General features: G+C 37.4%; 1 protein-coding gene across 1 annotated transcript; it reads right to left on the reverse strand.

The window, feature by feature from the left end:
• Positions 310-1,531, reverse strand: LOC109829156 (ribulose bisphosphate carboxylase small chain, chloroplastic-like). The gene is made up of 3 exons (XM_020396292.1): positions 1,283-1,531; positions 1,037-1,168; positions 310-793 (listed from the first exon to the last, which is right to left on the reverse strand). Exons 1-3 carry the CDS (start codon positions 1,460-1,462, stop codon positions 566-568), a joined length of 540 nt encoding a protein of 179 aa, XP_020251881.1. The 5' UTR covers positions 1,463-1,531; the 3' UTR covers positions 310-565.

A 21,597-nucleotide genomic window follows, 5' to 3' on the forward strand; every position in this document is an offset into this window, starting at 1 on the left:
TTATACTGCACTACACATTAGAACTCACACAATTCATCATTTTCCCACTCAAGTCCATCAACTAATTTGATCGTCCGAGGAACCACGGGGGAACTAGTCATTGTCTTCTCACGAGTTGCTATTTGTGCAGGCTGAAGCTACTCAACTCAAAACTAGATATTCGGAGAAGGGAGCGCCCCCCTAATCAACCTCGTCCCCACTATATTACTTGTTTGATTATTAACATCAACAGCAAGTATATTACGAATGAACTCACAAACTAATGTAATGCAAAAAGCAAGCAAACACTTGATCCGTGCAAACAAAAAATAACGACATCCATCATAGCCAACATAATTCATTCATATACCATGTAGCCGGACCTATAACTTACTCATCACCAACATACATATCATCAATACAACTCTCATCCGTTGGAGAGAGAGCGGCTATATAAATACTTATATATATATACCAACATGCAACAATCTAAAAAAACCAGTGGCAAAGAAATATTGGAAATTGAAAAGGAAAGCACTTCCAAATGATCAAGCGGAAACTAGTCGGAAGTCGACTTCCGGATCATTTACTGAGGGGGCTTGTAGGCGATGAAGCTGACGCACTGCACTTGACGGTTGTTGTCGAATCCGATGATCCGGATGAATGCCGTGGGGTACTCGGCCTTGCAGTTGTCGAGCTCCTTCACGACCTGGATGGCGTCGGTGCACCCGAACATGGGGAGCTTCCACATTGTCCAGTATCTGCCGTCGTAGTACCCTGGGGAGGCGTGGTATTTACGGTACACGAATCCCTCCTGCATTGTCAATCGTATTGTTGATGCATGAGTGGTTAAGGGGTTCGTTTCTTTCCATGGATTCCAAACCAGAACTATTGAAATGTGATGAGTCATTTCAGCAAAATTAATTACCAGGAATTAATCCTGTCTCAAAGCTAGGAATGTGTTGGAAAATGTTATTTTTCTTTGTTAACAAACAAAATTTGTGTTTGATATCTCAAATTTGTAAACAAGAGAGGGGCTTGTCCCTTGGCTACTTACGTGGCAAAATTCCAGGCAGGGAATCCAGCCGTTGCGGATAAGGTACTCAATCTGCTTGATCAACTGCTCAATGGACAGGGTAGGAAGGTAGGAGAGGGTCTCGAACTTCTTGATGCCCTCAACAGGCCACACCTGCGACGTCGCACAAAAATCGGCTAAATATGAGATCGAAAGCGCGAAAGAGCCGCATAGCTAGTTTTCAATATATACTAAGGCGTTTGCATGGTTTATTATTGAATAAATTACCTTCATGCATTGAACTCTTCCGCCGTTGCTTGGGAGCTTGGCGAGGTCAGCGCTGGCCCTGCGGGTGGCGGGGAACGCAGAGGTGGACTTCAGGCCGCTGAAGGCGGCGACCATGTTGGTCTGAGCCGGGGCGGCACGGGCGGCAGCGGCGGCAGAGGAGACCATCATCGAAGAGGCCATTTCAAAAAGTTTCCTCTCAAGACTTTCTCCCTACCCCCTTTTACTTGGAAGTAATGAGCTTGAATACCTGCTATCCTCAATGACTCAGCTATATATAACCTTTGGCCCTCTATCTATCAAAACCAATGGTTGATTCTTAGGCTATTGGATGTTTAGGCTCATTGTGACCGTTGGTTGATGCGAGGGACGAGACACCACATGTTAGGGTGTGGGTGGATGATACCCTTATCGTCAGGCACCCCTCTTTGAGTGCCACGTGGCAGGGTACGATGATAATGTTATCCTCAGGGACATGGAATGGGTGATGGGCTTGCGTTCTAATGTCCTCTCAAAGCTTGGGTTCTATTTTGGGTTCTCACCCTTCGGCGCTCATTTATGGGTGCTTGCGACGGTGACTTGGAAATTCCCAAATTTTGCAGTTGTTAAGGTCGTGAAGGGCTGAAATTGTTTGGTTTTTCGAGAAAACCTCTGCGAAAGAATTTGTCGCTACGTTTTGATCCGATTGTACATCTAATATATACATCAGGGTTGCCTTTAAAATTAAACATGATTCATACAGCTACAATTTAGAACAGTTAAATAAAACAGTACGAGTTGATCAGAAAACTTGTAACAGTTTTTTTTTTTTGCCGGAAGTGGATGAATGTAGAAGTTTAATTTGATGGCTGTAGTCGAACTCCTGAATATTACTAGGACCATTTGACACGGATACTTTTATTTTGCTAATTTCTTTTCCTACTATACTTGAGAGGATATTGAATGTAATAATCAATTCACAAATTCACCATTTTTGTTGAGATTCTGAATGTTGGGTGTTCAGTTCTTTGAAAAAGTATGTAGCATGAATGTGGGATAACATATGACTTATTCCCAAATAAGGATCTAATAAATTATTGAGTTAGTTTTTTAAAGCAAATAATAGCATTTTATGGTTTGTATCTACAAATGGATCCTACAAATTCATAATGGATTCAACCCACTCCTACAACTTAGAACAAGAGTTTACTAGCATTGCTACATGTGCGAATGCATGTGCGAAAGGCAAAAAATTATTTTTAAACAAATCATATTATGTAAAAATTATAGTAGATCTAGTTGTAATGTGAGATCTTAATATGGTGAAACTATTCTATCATGTGGGAAAGTATAAGTCTTTTTATCCTCTATCTATGTTATTTGTATAAGTTTTATTTCTTTTGTTATAGAATCATGTTCATAATGAACATAATAAACAGATACACTTATTTTATTTAATATTATTTGTATAAGAAGAAAAAAATAGAATATAACCATATGCTTTAAGGTGAAACAAAAGCTCATGAATAATTGTGTGCTTTAGATCTGCTTGTTAAAATTTAAGTCTTTTAATACATTTTAAAGTAATTTATTAAAATGGTTATTAAGTATAAACAAATGTTTGTTATAATGCATCTTTCAAAAATTTATTGTCATTCTTTTTAAAGCATCATAGATCTCAAAAGTTATCTTTCATCTTTGATTTTAATAAGGAAAACAATGTATTGATATTGATGATTTGGGGTGCAGATGGAAGGGGGAGAAGCTAGCTTTTAGCATCTCAAGTGCATACGAACTTCTTGCTACAGGTGGTGATAAAAAGAAATAGACTAGATTGGTATAGTCCTATTATATAGTCCCCAAGCATTTATATTTTGGATTGCATGTTTAGATAGCTAGGGTGCCTACACAGTACAAAATGAAGAGCTTTGGTATTGTTGATGAGGATACCTGTCCACTTTGCTGTGATCAAGCCACCTCTTTTTTGAGTTTGATTGCATTTTACAAGTTTGGAAAGCTGTCATGAGATTCATCCAAGTACCTGATGCCCCTTGTAGATGGAATGATATCACTAAATGGGTGGAGAAGGTTATGAGAGGAAACTCTGCAGTTCACAATATTCATAAAGCTTCGGTTGCAGCCTGCATATATCATTTGTGGATATCCAGCAATAAAAATGTTTTTCAGCGTAAGTACATCTTAATTGAGCAATGCTTGCAGGAGATCATTTTTGAGATCAAAGTTCTTTCCAGCAGAGTAGTGCATTTGAAGGATACACAGGCTAATAGAGTTTAGTGTCAAACTATGAGGATTGACCCTGAATTTTTAGCTAGAAGAAGATCCTGGCAATGAGGTTTTTGCTTTGGTTCGTGGGAGTTACCTTTGATGTTAGTATTGGAGAGAATCTTTCTTTTAGTTAGTCTGAGTGGTTTTGCTTGGCATAATTTGCCAATGCGGACTTCTTGTACATAAACAGCTTTGCGCTTCTTTTACTACCGGTGAATAAGATTACTTACCACAAACAAATACAGAGAAAAGGAAAGAAAAAAAAAACAATGTTGTGCTAAAATTTTCTATTCTATAATTGTTTGCACAAATGTTTCTTTTTAAATGAATTTTTTGCACAGTCATAGTTATGGTAGAGAGAGAGAGATTTGCACGTACAATTTCATAGTTACAGTTTAGAGAGATGTGATAGAGTTCTATTCATATAGGCTCCGTTTGGCAAAGGGTTAATGAAGAGGGGTTAAAGAGAAGGATTAATGTACTTAGCCCATTTGATAATCCGAATGACTAAATTATTAACCCGTTAAATAAGTTTTATTTTAGCCCTTATGATCAGTTTTAGTGTTTGGGAATAACAATGATTTTGACTATTTTCTTTATAATTAGAAGGGTTAACTCTTATTCTATCTAAATAGGAGTATTAGTAAACCCCTCATTTTGAGGGGTTAACTCATTTTAACCCCTCTAGAGGGGTTAACTTAACCCTTCTATATTTTTTATGTCTGGCAAATTATGGAGGGTTAACTCACCTTAACTCTTATATAGATTTTTTTGTGTTTGGCAGGTTAAGAAGGGGTTAAGTCTCCTTAACCCCTCACTTAACCCTTTGCCAAACGGTACCATAGAGTTATAGTAATGCCGTTTATTTTTTGTGGATTGTATGACCATTTCTACCTATATCTTTTTGCCGACCGCTTCGATGCTCCCAAAAAATCAGTTGGGAGTTCCGATGGCAGGAAATGTAATTGTGAAACCGGATATTTAGCTCTCTAATCCTTAATTGTAGGATACGTTAGTTAAAAGGAGTTCCACTGACATTTTAGTAAATAGATAGAACTTTTAAATTAACCATAAGGGTGATTTAGGAACTAATACAAAGTGATTAAGTTATAAAACAGATGTAAGATCTCTGGGATCATTGACCACGAAACTTTATTCAATTTTTTCTTCTTATATAATGTATACGCCTCCCTTCCACAAAATTTGAATAATTTCTTTTATCAGAATATCAATTTTTCTTCCAAAATTTAGCGGCATTCAACACACCAACTAATTTCATCGAGGGAGGAAATATGTAAGGTAATTAAAAATTCCTTTTTTAATTTTTTCTTTTGTAGAAAAAGATAATATCATCAATGTTATACTTTCGTAGAGTCAGTCATCTGATTGTGTTTCTCCTTGATAATTTTTATTTATCTAAAATTTATAGTTCAGATTGATACAAAGAACAACTTGTAAAATGGCATAACAATTGATCATCGAAATTTAGAGTGCGGGATCATAATAAACACCTTAAAGAAAATGATTAATTAAAAAAGAAAAATAGCAACCAGAGGAGGGGATCGGTTGGATTCGAGGAGGAAGGATAAGGCGGACAGGTCTCCGGAGCGAAGGAGAGGGCGGAAGGTCAGTGAGAAGGCACGAGTGGAGGAGAGGGGTCGGGTAGAGTTCGGTGATGACTCTGGCGGTGAAGATTTGACGCAACAAGAGAGAGAACAAAGATGGAGGAAACAAAGAATAGTTTTGGAAGAGGATAATTAGAAAAGTATGTAAATTGGTTGGACAAAAATACCCTTCCATCTTTCTAGACAGTTTTAATTATTTTTTCCAAATTAAAAATGCTAAAAAATGTTAATTTGGGAGCACCGAAGCAATGCTCTATCTTTTTTTTGTCAAGCCCACTAAGTTAATTGTACAATAATATAGATAATATGGATTTAGGATTTTGACTTGAAAGTTGAAATAGAGGGGATTTGAGTTTTTGAATAGGGATTTGGGCCTCAGGATTGGTCCTAAGTTGTTGGGAAAATTTTTGAAGTTGGATTTGATCTTTCTTTCCGTTTTGGTCTCCTCCTCAAGTTGTTAGGATTGGCGTGTTTTAGATCTTCTTGATTTTGCATGATCATTGAACTTTGAGTGAGTTACCAATAAGTCACATGGGTAGGAATTCAGTGGCGTAGCCAGGAATTTTTCTTGCCCTGGGCGAGTTGGCGACGACGAGGATTTGGTCGGGGCGGTCGTCGGAGAGCTTGGGATTGGCGTTGAGGTTCGAGCGGTCGAGGGCTTGCTCTGGGAGGCGAGGAGGGCGTCGACAACGGCGAGGATTTGGTCGGGGCAGTCGTCGAAGTCTCGGAGAGCTTGGTATCGACGTCGAGGCTCGATCGGTCGAGCCGTCGAGGGCTAAAGGCTTGCTCGGCGAAGAGAGGGCTCAGAGCAGAGGCGTGGCTGACAATTTGGAGGCCCGGTTCTATGCAAGATGGGCAGAGGAGCTGAGGTGGAGGGGAGGAGGACAAGGAGGCGATGGACGGTGAATGGGGAAGGTGGCGGAGGAAAGGGAGGAGGAGGCTTGGAGGGCGGTTGCTGTCGGCGGGGACGAGAGCTAGAGGTGGTTACGGGTCTGGATCTAAGAAGTGGAAGGAAGGCGAGGCGGCGATGCTGGCAGCGGGATGAGGATGTGGTGACGAGGGGAGAGGAGACATCAACAAACAGATAGCGGTCGCTAGTAAAATCACCCACTAAACAACTTTTCAAGAAATGACAAAAAACAGAAGGAAGGAGGCTTCATTTACTCAAACATCCCGATCTTCAACCAAAGCATCGATACAGTTATTTGTTAAAAAAAAATTAGGGGGAGCAGAGATTGGTACTAATAACTACTAATAAGACCATTAAGCATTAAGCTCTAAAATTCCACAAAAAAAAAAAAAAAAGAATCTCGATCACATACATACCAGCAATTTCTTAACGAGCCCTAGATTCCCAGCGTGGGAAGCGAGGAACAGAGCGGAGACCTCAGTCCTGTACTCCTCGTACTCAACCATGACCTCATCGGAGACCTCCTCTCCGATCACGACCTCGGCCTTCCTCCCCTTGAAGCAGACGGCTCCGGCGAAGTTCACGTCGACGGCGGGATCGACGAGGCACTCCGTTGCCGCCTTGAGATCGCTCCTGTGGGTCGCATCGACGAGCCGCTGGGAGACCTCGGACGGACTCGTAGACTGGGGGTATTAAAAAAATTTTCATTTTCTTGCCCTGGGCAGCTGCCCAGGGCAAGGCCTTAATAGCTACGCCCCTGTAGGAATTAGGACTGAAGAACTATCATTGGTAGGAGTAGGTTTTTCAGAAAAAGGGAGAATTTATTTGGTTTACAATAATGATAAAATATTTATATATACACTAGTAAAAACTGGACATTGGCGACGCGGTATTAGCGACGGATTTGAAATTCGTCGCCAATATAAACATTGGTGACGGAAACAGCCCTGTCGTCAATACCTCATCGCCAATGTTTGCATTGGCGACAGATTCGATATGTCGCCAATACTTATTGGCGACGGATGCGTTCCATTGCCGATACTTATTGGCAACGGATTCGATCCGTCGCCAATACTTATTAGTGACCGATGTGTTCCGTCACCAGGCGATGGATCGAATTCGTCGCCAATAAGTATTGGCGACGGAACACATTCATCGCCAATACTATTGGCGACAGATTTGATCCGTCGCTAATACTTATTGGTGACGGATCGAATCCGTCGCCAACACTAATGTGCTCATCGTAAAAAATTTAACATTAGTGATAGATTATCCCATTGTTAAAGAGTGATCCCCACAAAAAATTAAGAATTATTTTAATATTAGTCCCTCAAATCTATAATATTTTAAAAGTAGTCCAATAAATTATGTAAATTGCTAACATATCTAGGGATGTAAATGAACCAAATAATTAACAAATAGTTCGATAATTTATCACATGTTATTATTTGTACTATTGCATATATGATGTCATATTTGTGAGTTTTTGGCTTCATCTTTGATTACTTTAGAGAAAATGATGAGAAAAGTGAAAATGAATAGAAAATGGTGAGAGACCAATGATGATATCATTTTTAGTTATACGCGTTACGAACATGTAACCATATTGATTTTGCTAATGATATACGAGAACTTATTATAGCTCTTTTCAATTAATTAGGAGTTCTATGTTAGTTTTAAAAATTTGTTTTTTACTCTTTATGCTAGCAGATTCGATGAGCTCTACTACTCTTTTTTCTTTATACCAGCAGATTCGATGAGCTCTACTATTATTTATGCTAGCAGATTCTATGTTAGTTTTAAAATTTATTTTTTATTTTTAAAATTTATTTTTTAGTATTCGAGTTTGCTAACGATTAGAATTTGACCAGATGTATATTTGATTCGTTTGTCTATTAAATATTTATTTAAAATTGATCACAAGTTATTATTTGTATTTTACATATATGATGTCGTGTTTTTAACCACTTACTTAAGTTTTATATACTGAATTTAAGACTCAAATAATCTTAAATCTATTTTCTAATTAAATTTTGATCTAAATATATACACATCATATATATAGTATAAAGGAATAATTTTTATTTATGAATTTTAATTATACTTAAAAATTAAATTCTTTAGCAGAATAAATATACCAGAACTTATTATAGCCCTTTTTAATTAATTAGGAATATGATATATAAAGAAGTTTTTAATGGATTTGGGTTTCCACGTTTTAATGGATCAACTAGGTCCAAATGGGTTGGATTTTTATAATTAAAAGTTAAGAGAAACTGGTAATAATAGTTAGATTTAAAGGAATATTTAAATTTAACCGGTGTTAACCAGGTAACCTAATTGTAAATATTGTGATGATTTGAGGAATGTAATAGAAATATTCATGATTTGGGTGAGTAATTTGGAAATATTAAAGATGTGAGGGAGTAATTTGGAAATATTTAAGATTTGAGAGACTAATATTGAAATATTCCAATTATTGATTCTGAACTCAAGGATGTAAAAGAAAATTTTATAATAATAGTTAGATTTGAGGGATGCAATTGCAATTTCTATGATTTAGGGGACTAATTTAATAGTATTAAAACTTTGAGGGGCTAAATTTAAATATCCAAACATTATCCCAACCCAAACCCTAGCACCGTTTCTCATTCTCAACCCCTCTCTCTTTTTCTTTCCCCTCATTCTCCAAACGTCCTGGTCGTCCGCTCGTCCTCAGCCAGCCCGAGCATTGTAGGCGTCTAAAAATACCTATAGGTGTCCGTACACAGCTCGAAACAAAGAGTAGACGATTCATGATGAATTATCCAATTGGCCGCTGCACACATCAGTCAGCTTGCGCACCTCAGTCAACGCGCGTACGTCAGTCAACACGCACTTGTCGGTCAGCCCGCGCACGTCAGTCAGCCATAAGTGATCAGACGCACTTGTCAGTTAGGTCATGCACGTCTGTCAGATCCAAACTACCCGACGCGCCTGTCAGGCGGATCCAAAGTGCCTGACGTGCCTGTCAGGCAGATCCAAAGTGCCCGACATGCCTATCAGGCAGATCCAAAGTGCCTGACATGCTTATCGGTCAGATCCAAAGTGATCGAACGCACTCGTCAATCAGCCCACGCTCGTCAGTCAGTTCCAAGTGACCGAACGCACTCCTCAGTCAGCTTGCGTGCATCGATCAACTCCAAGTGCCGTAAAGAAGCTAACGAACACATGAAGCAAGTTAACAATGCGTACAAGTCAACAAGACGATCAAATACGCAAAACGGCAGAAAGTACAAGTCTCGTCTCGGAAAATTAAAAAACACCAAAGGCCAAAACCCCCGCGCTCGCACTGGTCGGACGCAGCCGACCCGTGCCCCGTGTGGGTCAGACCGTGCCGACCCAGGCCCCCCGCGGGTCAGCAGGGCATATCGCACAGTTCCGACCCCAAGACACGTTTTCGACGGTTTTAAGCGGTTTTCTTAGGATGTATCTGTTCCAGTGGTTCCCAACTGACTTGATATCATCCACAAATATGGTTAGGCCATTATTAACTGACGATAATGCCAAATCACTCATTTTGATCCGAAAACCCCTCAACTAAAGCTTATAAATACAGGTCTAGGGGCTCAGTTCAGAGGGAGGATATCAAGAGGGCGAAACGCTGCCGAATTGGAGAGTGGAGCCACGAATTTACAGCGAGGGTTAGCAGATCTTAGCGAGTTCCTGTGCATAAAGAGTGGAGTTCAAGAGATCTGAGACCCGTACCCTATTCCTCCGGATTTAAGCTTAGTCTTAATCTCGAGAAAAGCCGTAATCTCGATTGGTCAAGATTATCATTGCAGCGAATACTTCATTCGTGAAGTAGAAGCTTTGATTCTGTAATCTGTCAAACTGATCTGATCCGCGGCGGTTCATGGATATTTACATCCCAGGCACAGGCAAAGATCCCATGCAAGCAGGATGGCAGGTTCATGGATATTTACATCCTCTTCAAGTAGGATGATGGGTCTATCAAAACTATCACGTTAATGATTACCTCTGATAATCCATTCCCTCCAAATTCTCTTGTCAATCCTCTTCAAGTAGGATGGCAGGTCCACAAAAATCATCACGTTAACATTTACCTCTGATAGTCCATCAACTTGTTAATCCGCTTCAATAGGATGGCAGGTCCACTAAAACTATCACGTTAATAATCACCTCTGATAGTCTATTTTCTCCAAATTCCCCCACCAATCCTCTTCAAGTAGGATGACGGGTCTATCAAAACTATCACATTAATGATTACCTCTGATAGTCCATTCCCTCCAAATTTTCTTGTCAATCCTCTTCAAGTAGGATGGCGGGTCCACAAAAAACTATCACGTTAACAGTTACCTCTGATAGTCAAACTCATCAGATAATAGCCTACCTAGTGATGTGACTCTATTCCGACTTTATGGATAGTGTCCCACTAGACGATGTGCCTCGTCTACCTCTTTTTATTCCCCTGCTAAGTCTTAATCAAGACTGGGGGTTGATTACTTAGAATCCACTGGATTAAGAGTAACGAATCTTTCATATCGTCAAGTTAACATTACACTTCTGACGATCATTATCCCCAGCAGAGTCGCCATCTTTTGTTTGTGGAAAAATTCGATGTAAAAGAAATAAAAGAAAAATTGATTTGTATTCCTTCGATCTCAATTACAATTTGGATTCTGATTACAAAAGAGAAGAGAATGAATTTGATTCTCCCCTTTGTTTAAAAACTGGGTTCTTCTCGGTAGCGATGGAGTGCCTCCTTTGATTGCTTGCGTCGAATTCGCTCTCCATTGACGATCCGACCGTCTTTTATCCTGTGGGAACGATGAACTTTTGTGGAAAGTTTGATGAATAACTCTTAACGAGTTTAAGAACTCAGAACGAGTTAGAACTCTGGATGAGTTGATAACTCTGAACGAGTTTGAACTCTTGAAAAAGAGTTGATTTAACCGAATGTCGGTTATAAGCCAAGGATGAAGAAGCTCCTCGTTGCCAAACGTTGAAGATGATCTTCTTTGGAGGATGATGCCGATCCCCTCAAAAGCTCACCCAAGGATCTCTCCTATTGCTGCCAAGCCGAATGGTCAATCCGAGCCAAGAAATTCCAACAGATCGAACCCCTGAACTGGATTGATTTTCAGTTATTTATAGAGGATTAAGGGGTGTAACTACCCCTTAAATCGCTCCTAAGTGGGGTGTAACCGCCCACAAATCATGGGAAACAGTTCTGAAACTGTTCAAGGGTTTATGGGGTGTAATCCCCCCTAAAATCTCTCCATAATGGGGTGTAACCGACCCCATTAAGTGGAGATACGGTTTTAAAACCGTTCAGGTTCTGTTTGAACCAATCAAGCACAAAAAACGCAGATCTGACCCCAGCGTTTTGATGTTGCAACGCGGGTCTGACCCCAGCATTTTGATGCTGCAACGCGGGTCTGACTCCAGCGTTTCAATATTGACACACGGGGAGAACCTCCGCGTTTTGGTGTTGCAACGCAGGTTCGACCCCTGCGTTTTGTTGTTGACACACGGGGAGGACCTCCGCGTTTTGTTCTGGGAGTTTGGAACGTGGCCACGAGCTATGTGTTTTGAATCTGGGACGCATAGGTGAGCTCCGCGTCTGAATTTGAAGAGACTGTCGATTTGTAGTCTCTTTTGCGTTGCAAAGATCACCATCTTGTAATCTTCATCTTGGCTCCTTGAAAATATAAAAATCTTCAAATTGTAACCTTCTGGAAGTCGTCAGATTATAACCTCCATCATCGGCATTTGATGGGGGATCAACTGTCTATCGTGATTTTTAGACAGCCTACAGGACATAGCCAAGAAACAACCAAGACTGCATTAAACTTAGAGGCCAAAGTACGAAACAGCGGTCGAAAAGCTCAAAAAATGCGGGTCACTTCAATCTGACCCTCCAAGCCACATGTCACTTCAATCTGACCCGCCAAGCCTCGGGTCACTCAAGTCCGACCCGCCAAGCTGCGGGTCACTCAAGTCTGATCCGCTAAGTCGCAGATCACTCAAGTCCGACCCTCCAAGCTGCGGGTCACCCAAATCTGACCCTCCAGCCCGCGGGTCACCCAAATCTGACTCTCCACCTCGCGGGTCACCCAAGTCTGTCCCTCCAGCCCCCAGGTTATCCAAATCTAATCCTTCAGCCCACGGGTCACCCAAGTCTGACCCTCCAGCTCGCGGGTCACCCAAGTCTGACCCTCCAGCTCGTGGGTCACTCCAGTCTGACCCTCCATGCCGCGGGTCACTCAAGTCTGACCCTTCAGCTCGCGGGTCACTCAAGTCTGACCCTCTATGTAGTGGACACTGACGCGGCTAAAGGAGGTAGTTTTTTAGCTTTCATAACCACTCCCACCATCTTTAATTGCCTTTATTTCAGCGGTTATGGGTGTGATTTCTGTTTGTAACTGCTCCCCCACGTTCATAAGTGACCCCCAGCAGTTAATAAGTCATGTGGGCCACATGAAACTCAAGAAAACTATCAAAAATAACATTTTCAGATTCTCAGTGTGCACGACAGTTGTAACTGTCATGTATTGCCGTGATAGTTACCACTGCCGCGTAACTCCGAGACAGTTTATGCTGTCTCGGGTATTTTGGCTCTAACTTTCTCGTACGATCTCAGAATTAGGTGATCCAAGATGCATTGGAAATCTGATGAAGAGCTCTACAACTTCTCATAGGTGAGATACTCTTTTTTCTTGCGTGTCACCTTCCACTGCTGCACTTATGCGCGTCAGTGTTCACTGTCGCGCACCTCCGAGGTAGTTTGCGTTGTCTCGGGTATTTTGGTTCTAACTCCCTCGTCCGATATCGGAATGAGGTAATCCAAGATGTGTTGGAAAGCTATCGAAGAGCTATAAAACTTTCCATAGGCAAGACACTCTCTTTCCTTGTGCATCACCTTCCACTGTTGTGCCATTGCCGCGTTAGTTACCATTGTCGCGCACCTCCGAGGCAGTTTGCGTTGTCTCGGGTATTTTGGCTCTAACTCCCTCGTCTGATATCGAAATAAGGTGATCCAAGAAGCGTTGGAAAGCTAGCGAAGAGCTCTACAACTTATCATAGGCTAGACACTCTCTTTGCTTGCATGTCACCTTCCACTATCGCACCTATGCGCATCAGTGTACCTTGTCGCGGGTATTCATTTTGTTCTTCTATGTTGTTTTACCTGTTCCTTTGCTTCTTTTGGCTTTGGATGATCCATTATGACTTAGATAATTACATTCATTATCTTCTCTTTATCTTGAGCTGTATTTGGATATGTATAAGCATTTTTAGACGTCTATAAACATAATTCTTAATAGTATGTTAGTAATATATTATTCTATTTATGCTATTATTTTAATTATTTTATTATAATTGATATATAATTATTATAATAATTTAGTTGGTTACTTCTAATAATCATGTATACTTTTTTTTGGTAAATGAAAAGATTTTATTTATCCACCAATGTGAAAACTTGAAAGTACATCAAAAATCTCTTACAATTTGAGATATCCAAAACCGAAACCTGTAACCAAAGCTCAGAGAAATAAATTTATACACAGAGCTTTACAAGGATAGTAATCATTCTCTATTCTCAACTGGAATTCGAGTGTTCAGATTTGTGATCAAAATATCCAGCTTTATATCTTTAACCAAACACTCCACGCTTCTGTTTTTATTTTGAAAAATCCTGGCATTCCTTTTAATCCATATACTGTAACTGTAGCAGAAAAAGCCATACGCTTGACTCAATGTTTAAAACCTCTGCCCCTCAGCTTTGTGCAAAACTAATCTAATAGAATCCCCCACTCACATGATTTCATGTAAGAGACCTGATGTCACATTTGATGACAAACGTGTATTAATTGTTGAAGAATCTTTTCCTCTAATTGTAATATTATAGTGCATAAGGATCCATTTAGTCATTTCAACGTGTTATGAATATAAGATATCAATAAATAGATTTTAAAATAACCTTCTTGAATGGATATCTTTAAGAAGATATTTACATATTATAGAATCAAGTATGTAAAATTCAAGAAGATAAAATTGATTAATTGAATCAATTAAAGTTATGAACTTAATCAATCAAACATTCATTTTGATGAAATAATTGATCATATCCTTAAAAAGAAATAATGTGCGTATAAGAAACAATAAAGTAAGTCCATTATATTCCAATCATTGCATGTTGATGACATATTGCTCATTAAGAATGATATTTTAATGTCATGATTAAAAGTATGATTTAGTTCTTTATGAAGGATTTTTTTTTGACATTCTATATCGTAGATCTTAAACTCTATATAGATAGAGAAATAAATATATAGAATTGTCACAATCTACTTATATGGATAAGATCTATAAAAGATTTAACTTAATAAGATTCTAAGAAAGGAAAGGTTCCTATAAGACATAAACAATCACTCTTTAAGGAAATGTGTCCTAAAAAGGTTGCTATTGATCTTGTAAGTAGTTTTCAATCCAATCCTAATAATAGAAAGTCTGTTTCGGGTTATATTTATATCATTAATAATAATAGCAGAATATGTAGTGCCATGTTAAATCATTAAAAGAAGGAATATGGATTAATGAGTTACTCCATAAGCTTAATATTATTTCTTGTAATAATTTTCTTTCTCATTATTATTTGATAGTAATGGAGCTGTTGCAAGATGCTTAGAAAGAAAAATTATCTTATTAAAGGTTAATAAGAAGAAATATGTTATGGTTTAATAGATGGCTAAGCAGATAACAATGTCCTTTTATAGACCATTGTCTTAAAATGTTTTTGACAGATGGGAGAAAGGATTACATCTGATTGGATGTTAGGGTAAGTGAGAGATTGCTGGAATAGTAATCATAATTTGCCCTTGAACATCCAATACATATTATGTAATAATATTGTAATGTTAATAGATTTAATTGTTGCACATAATTTGGGTATTATTTATATAATTGTTATATATATCCTTAGAAGTTATTTTGTTAGATCATGCACTGTGATGGTCACTTGCTTGAAAATGTGATCTAACTTAGAAATTCCTTAAATTTGTGCTTAACCTATAACTAGTAAAGGACAACTTTGTTATAACAGGTTATTATGCATGACACCGATATATGAGATATGGTGGTGGGTCTCAACCATCGGGAATAGAGATTCTCCGGGTGTATGTCATAAGCACGCATTATGATGTGTGTAGCACTAGACCGTATTTGAATTCTCTAGGATAAGTCACCTAAGAGATAGAGAATTCAAATTGTTACATGGTCCATTTGACTTGATGATATTGTTATTTTCGATTTGATAATTTAGTATGCTTTGATGTGATGGTTAAGCTTGTTTAGCAAGCGCTACACAACCTGAAACATTGGGTTGCTAAATTTCATTTAGGAAAATAATGGATGTCTAGATAGGATCTAGTAAGCTCATTATGATGAGTTAATTTATTATGCATTCCCATGAAGTTATTAAATTCCTGCCGGCAGGTGGTTTTGAAAATATTTTTTAAAAATTTACTTTCTTATAAAAATAAAATATTTTGATGTTTCAAAATGTTTTTTATGTATGTTCATGGGAATTGTAAATTTAGGCATGAGCAAATAGGTGAGTTGTCCTGCTTAAAAGAGTTGCCTAAAATAAATAATACTGGAAGGGAGTGAATGTAAGATATTATTTAATCCCATATTATGGAAGAACTTTTATGAACAGTTGGTCGGATAGGAATTTGATTGTTAAATTAAAATTATTAATTTGATTAATAATTAGTTCTCGATATGGGACCAATTGGTCTTACTAATGTCATTAGAAGAGGTATACATGCAATGCAATTCTATTTCTATCCTTAATTGTTATGGATAAAATTTTTAAACAAATCTATTCTATCTTTAATTGTTATGGATAGAGTTTTAAATAATTATGAATTGTTTAAAGTTAAAATCTCTAAGACTAGTGTAATGCTATAAATATGGTTCATATGTAGCCTTATGAGAGGAGATAGATGAGATTGAAAATCTTATGAAGATAATATGAAGAAATTGTAGCCTTATGAGAGGAGATAGATGAGATTGAAAATCTTATGAAGATAATATGAAGAAATAGATTTTTAAGAACATATCTCTCAGTATTGCTCCTCTACGGTGACGGGTGGATTTCAATTGGAGGCTTTTTCTCTTGAGGAAGCTATTTCATATTGATCTCGGGACAGATTATTGTAGAAACTCGAAAAGCATTTCCGGTATTCTTCTAGCTTTTAATCAATTTTGATTAATAGTCATGATATACTTTTTCCACTGCGTTGTATCATGTATGTCATGATTCCAACAAATGGTATCAGAGCGGGTTTAGAATCCAATCTGTAATAATTTCATCGGATTAAATTTATCTTGTTTTGAACTATTTTCGGATTATTTAATTGGATTAAATTAAAAAAATTGATTGAAATTTTTTGGATTACTATTCATCGGCCGAAACAATGTTCATCGGGTTACTATTCATCTCAGTTTAATTTGTTAAACTAAAATTAATTAGATTAAATTAAAAGTTTTATTAGATCAAACTATATTCTTGTTGTTCAAGGGTTATGATTAATTGATTGGATTAAATTAAATTAAATTTTGTTTAAGATTAAAATTAGGGTTAGGCACTGTTCATCGGCGAAGTACTGTTCACAGGTTACTGTTCATCAGTGAACTTTTTTTTAAAAAGTTTTTGATAGAGATCAATTGAGGTTTTTGATATGATCATTATTATGGTTCTTTGATTAGATAATGTATTTTGGTTATTTTAATTTGATTAAATGTGACCTAGTTGATATTTGATCTCATTAAAAAAAAGCAATGCCAGCGAGTTGGACCGCCGGAGATCGGTCGCCGCCGGTGCGGTTGCCCNCCCGCCGCCGCCGCCCGACTAAGGGTGGCGGCGGGTCATCCCACAACCCTACCAAAACCCTAGATCTTCTTTGAAGAAGATGAACTCTTATTGGGTTTATTGTCATTAAGGGTTATGAACCCAAACCCATTAATATTTAATTTTTAGTTGAACGGGTCTGACCCGCAAACAGAACCAGACCCGAACCCTATTAGATTTAAATTTTATTGTAAAATTAATTTGAGATCCTGATTAACCCAAAAATTGTTCTGCAGTCCATCACATTCTCAAATATGCTATAAAATTAGTTATAGCTTCCTGATAAACCCAAAAACTGTTCTGAAGTCTTTGACTATTGCTACATTGTTGTAAAATTATTATCAGACCTCTGTTTGATTCAGAAATTATTTTGAAGTCCACCAGTATTGATAAATAACTGTAAAATTAGTTATAGACCTGTGTTTGATCCAGAAATTGTTCTGAGTCTACTAGGATTTGATGTGAAATTAGTTTCAGGCCCCTGATTGATTTTGAAACTGTTTTAAGATCCATCTGAATATAAGACTAATTTCTGATTAGTCCCTAACAGTTGTAGAATTTGTTCTGAAGCCCATATACATATATAATTTATTTTCTTGTGTTGAAAAGATTATTTAACTCTTGTTGATTGATAATGTATCATTGTATTTTTGAAATACTTGTTTAAATTATATATGTGACATGGTTGTATTGTTTTAAATTGTTTAATTTTAATTTTTCATGAGATTAAAGTAATACATGGAAATTACTAATAGGTCTAGAATTGTTCTAATTTTTTTATTAAATAAAACAGTTTAGAATTTATTAGAAATTTATTATTGTTATTTTCTCTCAGTTATAATAAATAACAAAAGTTGTATAGAAGAGTAGATAGATTAATTTTTAAGAAATATAAATCTAAAGGTCTTCCATCATAGAGATATAACTTGGATAATAATTTTTAGCTTATCTGATGCTACAAAGGATAGAGTTTGTTAAAATTTATTATCTTGTTATATCTCGCATAAGGATGCCAAGTATTTTATGTATAATGGGACCACTAAACTAAAATAGGTAGTGCCACCTGTTTTATATAAAATAGCTAGATTGATGGGTTAACACTTCATTGATGTATTGGGGTGCTCTCTAAAATAGTGGGGCACATCTTATATCAAAGACCAAAATTTAAAGGAAAATCGTTAATTGTTAATGATTGAATAGATGATTCTACCTTGTTTAATTATATTCGATCTTGAAAATCTGGAGGTTTATAATTAAACTTGGATTTCCTGTTCACATTTGAATAAATGAGAGAAATGTTAAATATGAAATCATTACTTAAAATATCCCTGGTAATGATTGTGCAATAATAAAATAATAACTTGAAATATTTGTGTTATTATATTCTGCTTATACATGATGACTAAATTTTGTCATTTTGATATGTTATTGAATGATTATAAATTAGATAGCCCGAACTATTAAATTGGAAAAGAAATCTATTTAATTTTCAAATGCTGAATGTTTGGCCTATGATTGTCTAAGGTGACATACCCGCTTAACCAGATGTAATTGATGATAAAGATCATCAATCATAATCCTGCTTAAAGATAATAATGATAAAAGTAATGTTCATAAGATGAAAACAGATATATATTTTCATAAGATGTTTTGATATATATTGACAAATTAGATTTGTTGGAAGTTAAGATCGAAATCAAACGTTGATGTGATATTTACTTCCTAATCTCACTCTTTGTTTATTTTAACTATCGCTTTATTAGAATTGAACAAGTTGTTAAAGAAAAAGAGGAAAAATAATATTATTAAGTAGGTTAAATCCATAATGATGGATATCGAATTGGATTGTCCAGTTTTAAGAAAAGAAAATTTTCTTAAGAGAGAAATCTGAAAAGTAAAATAGGTTTCTAAACATGAACGGAAATTTAAATAATGAAAGTCATTAAAAAGAAAATTGTAAAGGTTGCATTATGTCACTTAATAAAAAAAATATCTTTTGAAGATAGTTCACCCATTGATTAGTAGAGTCTACTAATGTGAATGATTTTTATATATGATGTATTCATTCTAGTTTATCTTTACATACTTACAAATTTATTGTAAGAGTACATGAAAAGATTAACTTTGACAATGAAAATAAAAGCCCTAGCTTCAGCATTGTAAATAAAAATAATAATAATAAGAAATTTGTTTCTGTTTTGAGTGAAGGGCATGAAATAAGCATTGTAAATAAAAATAATAATAATAAGAAATTTGTTTCTGTTTTGAGTGAAGGGCATGAAATAAAATTTAAAGACTGTCTTAATGTTTCTTAATGTTAGAAGAAATTTAATTTCTATTTTCTAAATTTTATAGTAGTGATTTTCTATTTTCTTGTAAAATAGAATTTCTATTAAAAGTTTAGAAATTGCTTTGTTGATAATTATGAAATTAAAACCGTTTATTTTTCATGATTGCCACCATTAACTCTTATGTAATGTTGTTTGTGGGAAAATTTGCAGTAAAAAGACAATAAAGGAAAATTTGATTTGTATTCCTTTAATCTCAGTTACAATTGGATTTCCTGATTACAAAAGAGAAGAGAATGAATTTGATTCTCTCCTTTGTTTAATTCTGGGTTCTTTACGGTAGCGATGAGATGCCTCCCTCGAATGCTCGCGTCGAGTTTGCTTCTCGTTGACGATCCGACGTCTTGTTTCACTGGAACGTAGTCTTCTCCTCACGATTTGACGTTGTGGAGAACTCTGAACGAGTTTGAAACTCTATGAAAGAGTTGATTTAACCGAAAGTCGGTTATAAGCCAAGGATGAAGAAGATCTTGTTGCCGATCTCCAAAGCTCCAGAAATGCTCTAAGGATCCTGTTGACTAGCCAAGAAGTTCCAACAAACCGACCCTGAAAGATCCAGCCCTGATCTGATTATCAAAAATCCGATCTTTAACTCTGTTGAGTTTGTTGTTATTTATAGGGGATTAAGGGGTGTAACCACCTCCTTAATTCGCTCCTAAGTGGGGCTAATGGGATGTAACCGCCCCTTAAATCACTCCTGAGTGGAGTTGTGATCCCCTCAGATCGTGGGAAACGGTTTTGAAACCGTTCAGCTCGAGTCAAACGCAGGCCCGCGTTCTGGTATGAATTTTGTCTCCAAACGCAATGCCTAAAAGCTTGAACGCAGCATCTGGAAGCTCGGACGCAGCGTTGTGAAGTTGCGTTGTGCAGCGATTTGGAGCTGCGTTCTGCAGCTGATTGGAGCTGCGTTTGAGCGACTGTTTGAACTGCGTCTGATAACGATTGGAGTTGCGTCTGCTGCGTTTGAGCTGCGTTATGAGATGCGTTGAGCTGCGTTCGTGGCTATGAACGCGATGCGTCTTGATGCTGGTGTGCGGGGAGGACTTCCACAGTTTGATTTGAAGAGACCGTCGATTTGTAGTCTATTTCTGTCGAAGCGTTGCAAAGATCGTCATTTTATAATCTTTGCTTTAGCTCTCTGATATATGAGAGTCGTCAGATTGTAACTCTCGATGTTGGTTATGAAGGCTGTTTGATTAGAGCTTCCATCAGTTGTCGTGAAGGTCGTCAGATTGTAACCTTCAGCGATCTACGTGAAAGTCTTCAAATTGTAGCCTTTTGGAAGTCGTCAGATTGTAACTTCCATCATCGGTGTTTTATGGGGATCAGCTATCTATTGTGATTTTTAGACAGCCTACAGAACCCCCTCCAAAGTTTTCGAAAGTTCGCGGTTGACTGGGACGAATTTTCGGAATACTTTGGATCTCAACTCTGATCTTGGAGCTGTTGATTCCTTGTGGTAAAGGATTTGTTCTCTGCACTTGCTTCGAAGGCATCTTGGTTGAAGGGATTTGCACGTAGGACCTGTGTAAAGGTATGCGCCATAATCCTGCTTCTGGACTGTGGGGGTGGACCCTGCATTTTGAATTTGGAACACGGGTGTGACCTCGGCGTTCGGTTTTTGCATCGCGGGTCTGACCTCAACGTTTTGACTTAAGACATGGAAGTGGCTTCCGTGCATTTTTGACTAAGTCTTTGAGACTTATCTTTGGCGCATCTGTTTTAAGTCTCGACTCACATCTATTAAGCTGATGGGCCTGCAAACATGTATAGGATTTTTGGCAAACCCTCAGCCATCAACGGATTTAATAAGCATTTACCGACTACCGTTTGAGTCGGGCTAGCATGTGGATTGTCTAAGTCCGTTCCACATGTAACGTTGTGCTAAGAGAATGAACCCTCTTAGACTTGATGCTATGATTTTGAATACATAGACTTTGTCATTTTTTTCTTCCTGTGTTATATTTTCACTTGAAACACTGAAAGAAAATTGGAAGTGCCAGAGGTGTAGCATTAACTTGGCGTGAATTTTCACTTAGAGTGAAATTCATAAATTTTCTTTATTATCACTAGGATAATTCTAGAAAATCTTTAATCCACTGGGGATTTTATAATGACAACTTGCTATTCTTGTTGAAAAAAGGATTAACAAGTTCATTGGGGGGTGACTGTTAGAGGTGTGATGTTAACCTAACAGTATTTTATAGACCTATCGCTCTGTTGACGAGAGTCGATAAGTGGAAAGTGTT

Source organism: Asparagus officinalis, chromosome 1, assembly GCF_001876935.1.
Source record: "Asparagus officinalis chromosome 1, Aspof.V1, whole genome shotgun sequence".
Lineage (NCBI taxonomy): Eukaryota > Viridiplantae > Streptophyta > Magnoliopsida > Asparagales > Asparagaceae > Asparagus > Asparagus officinalis.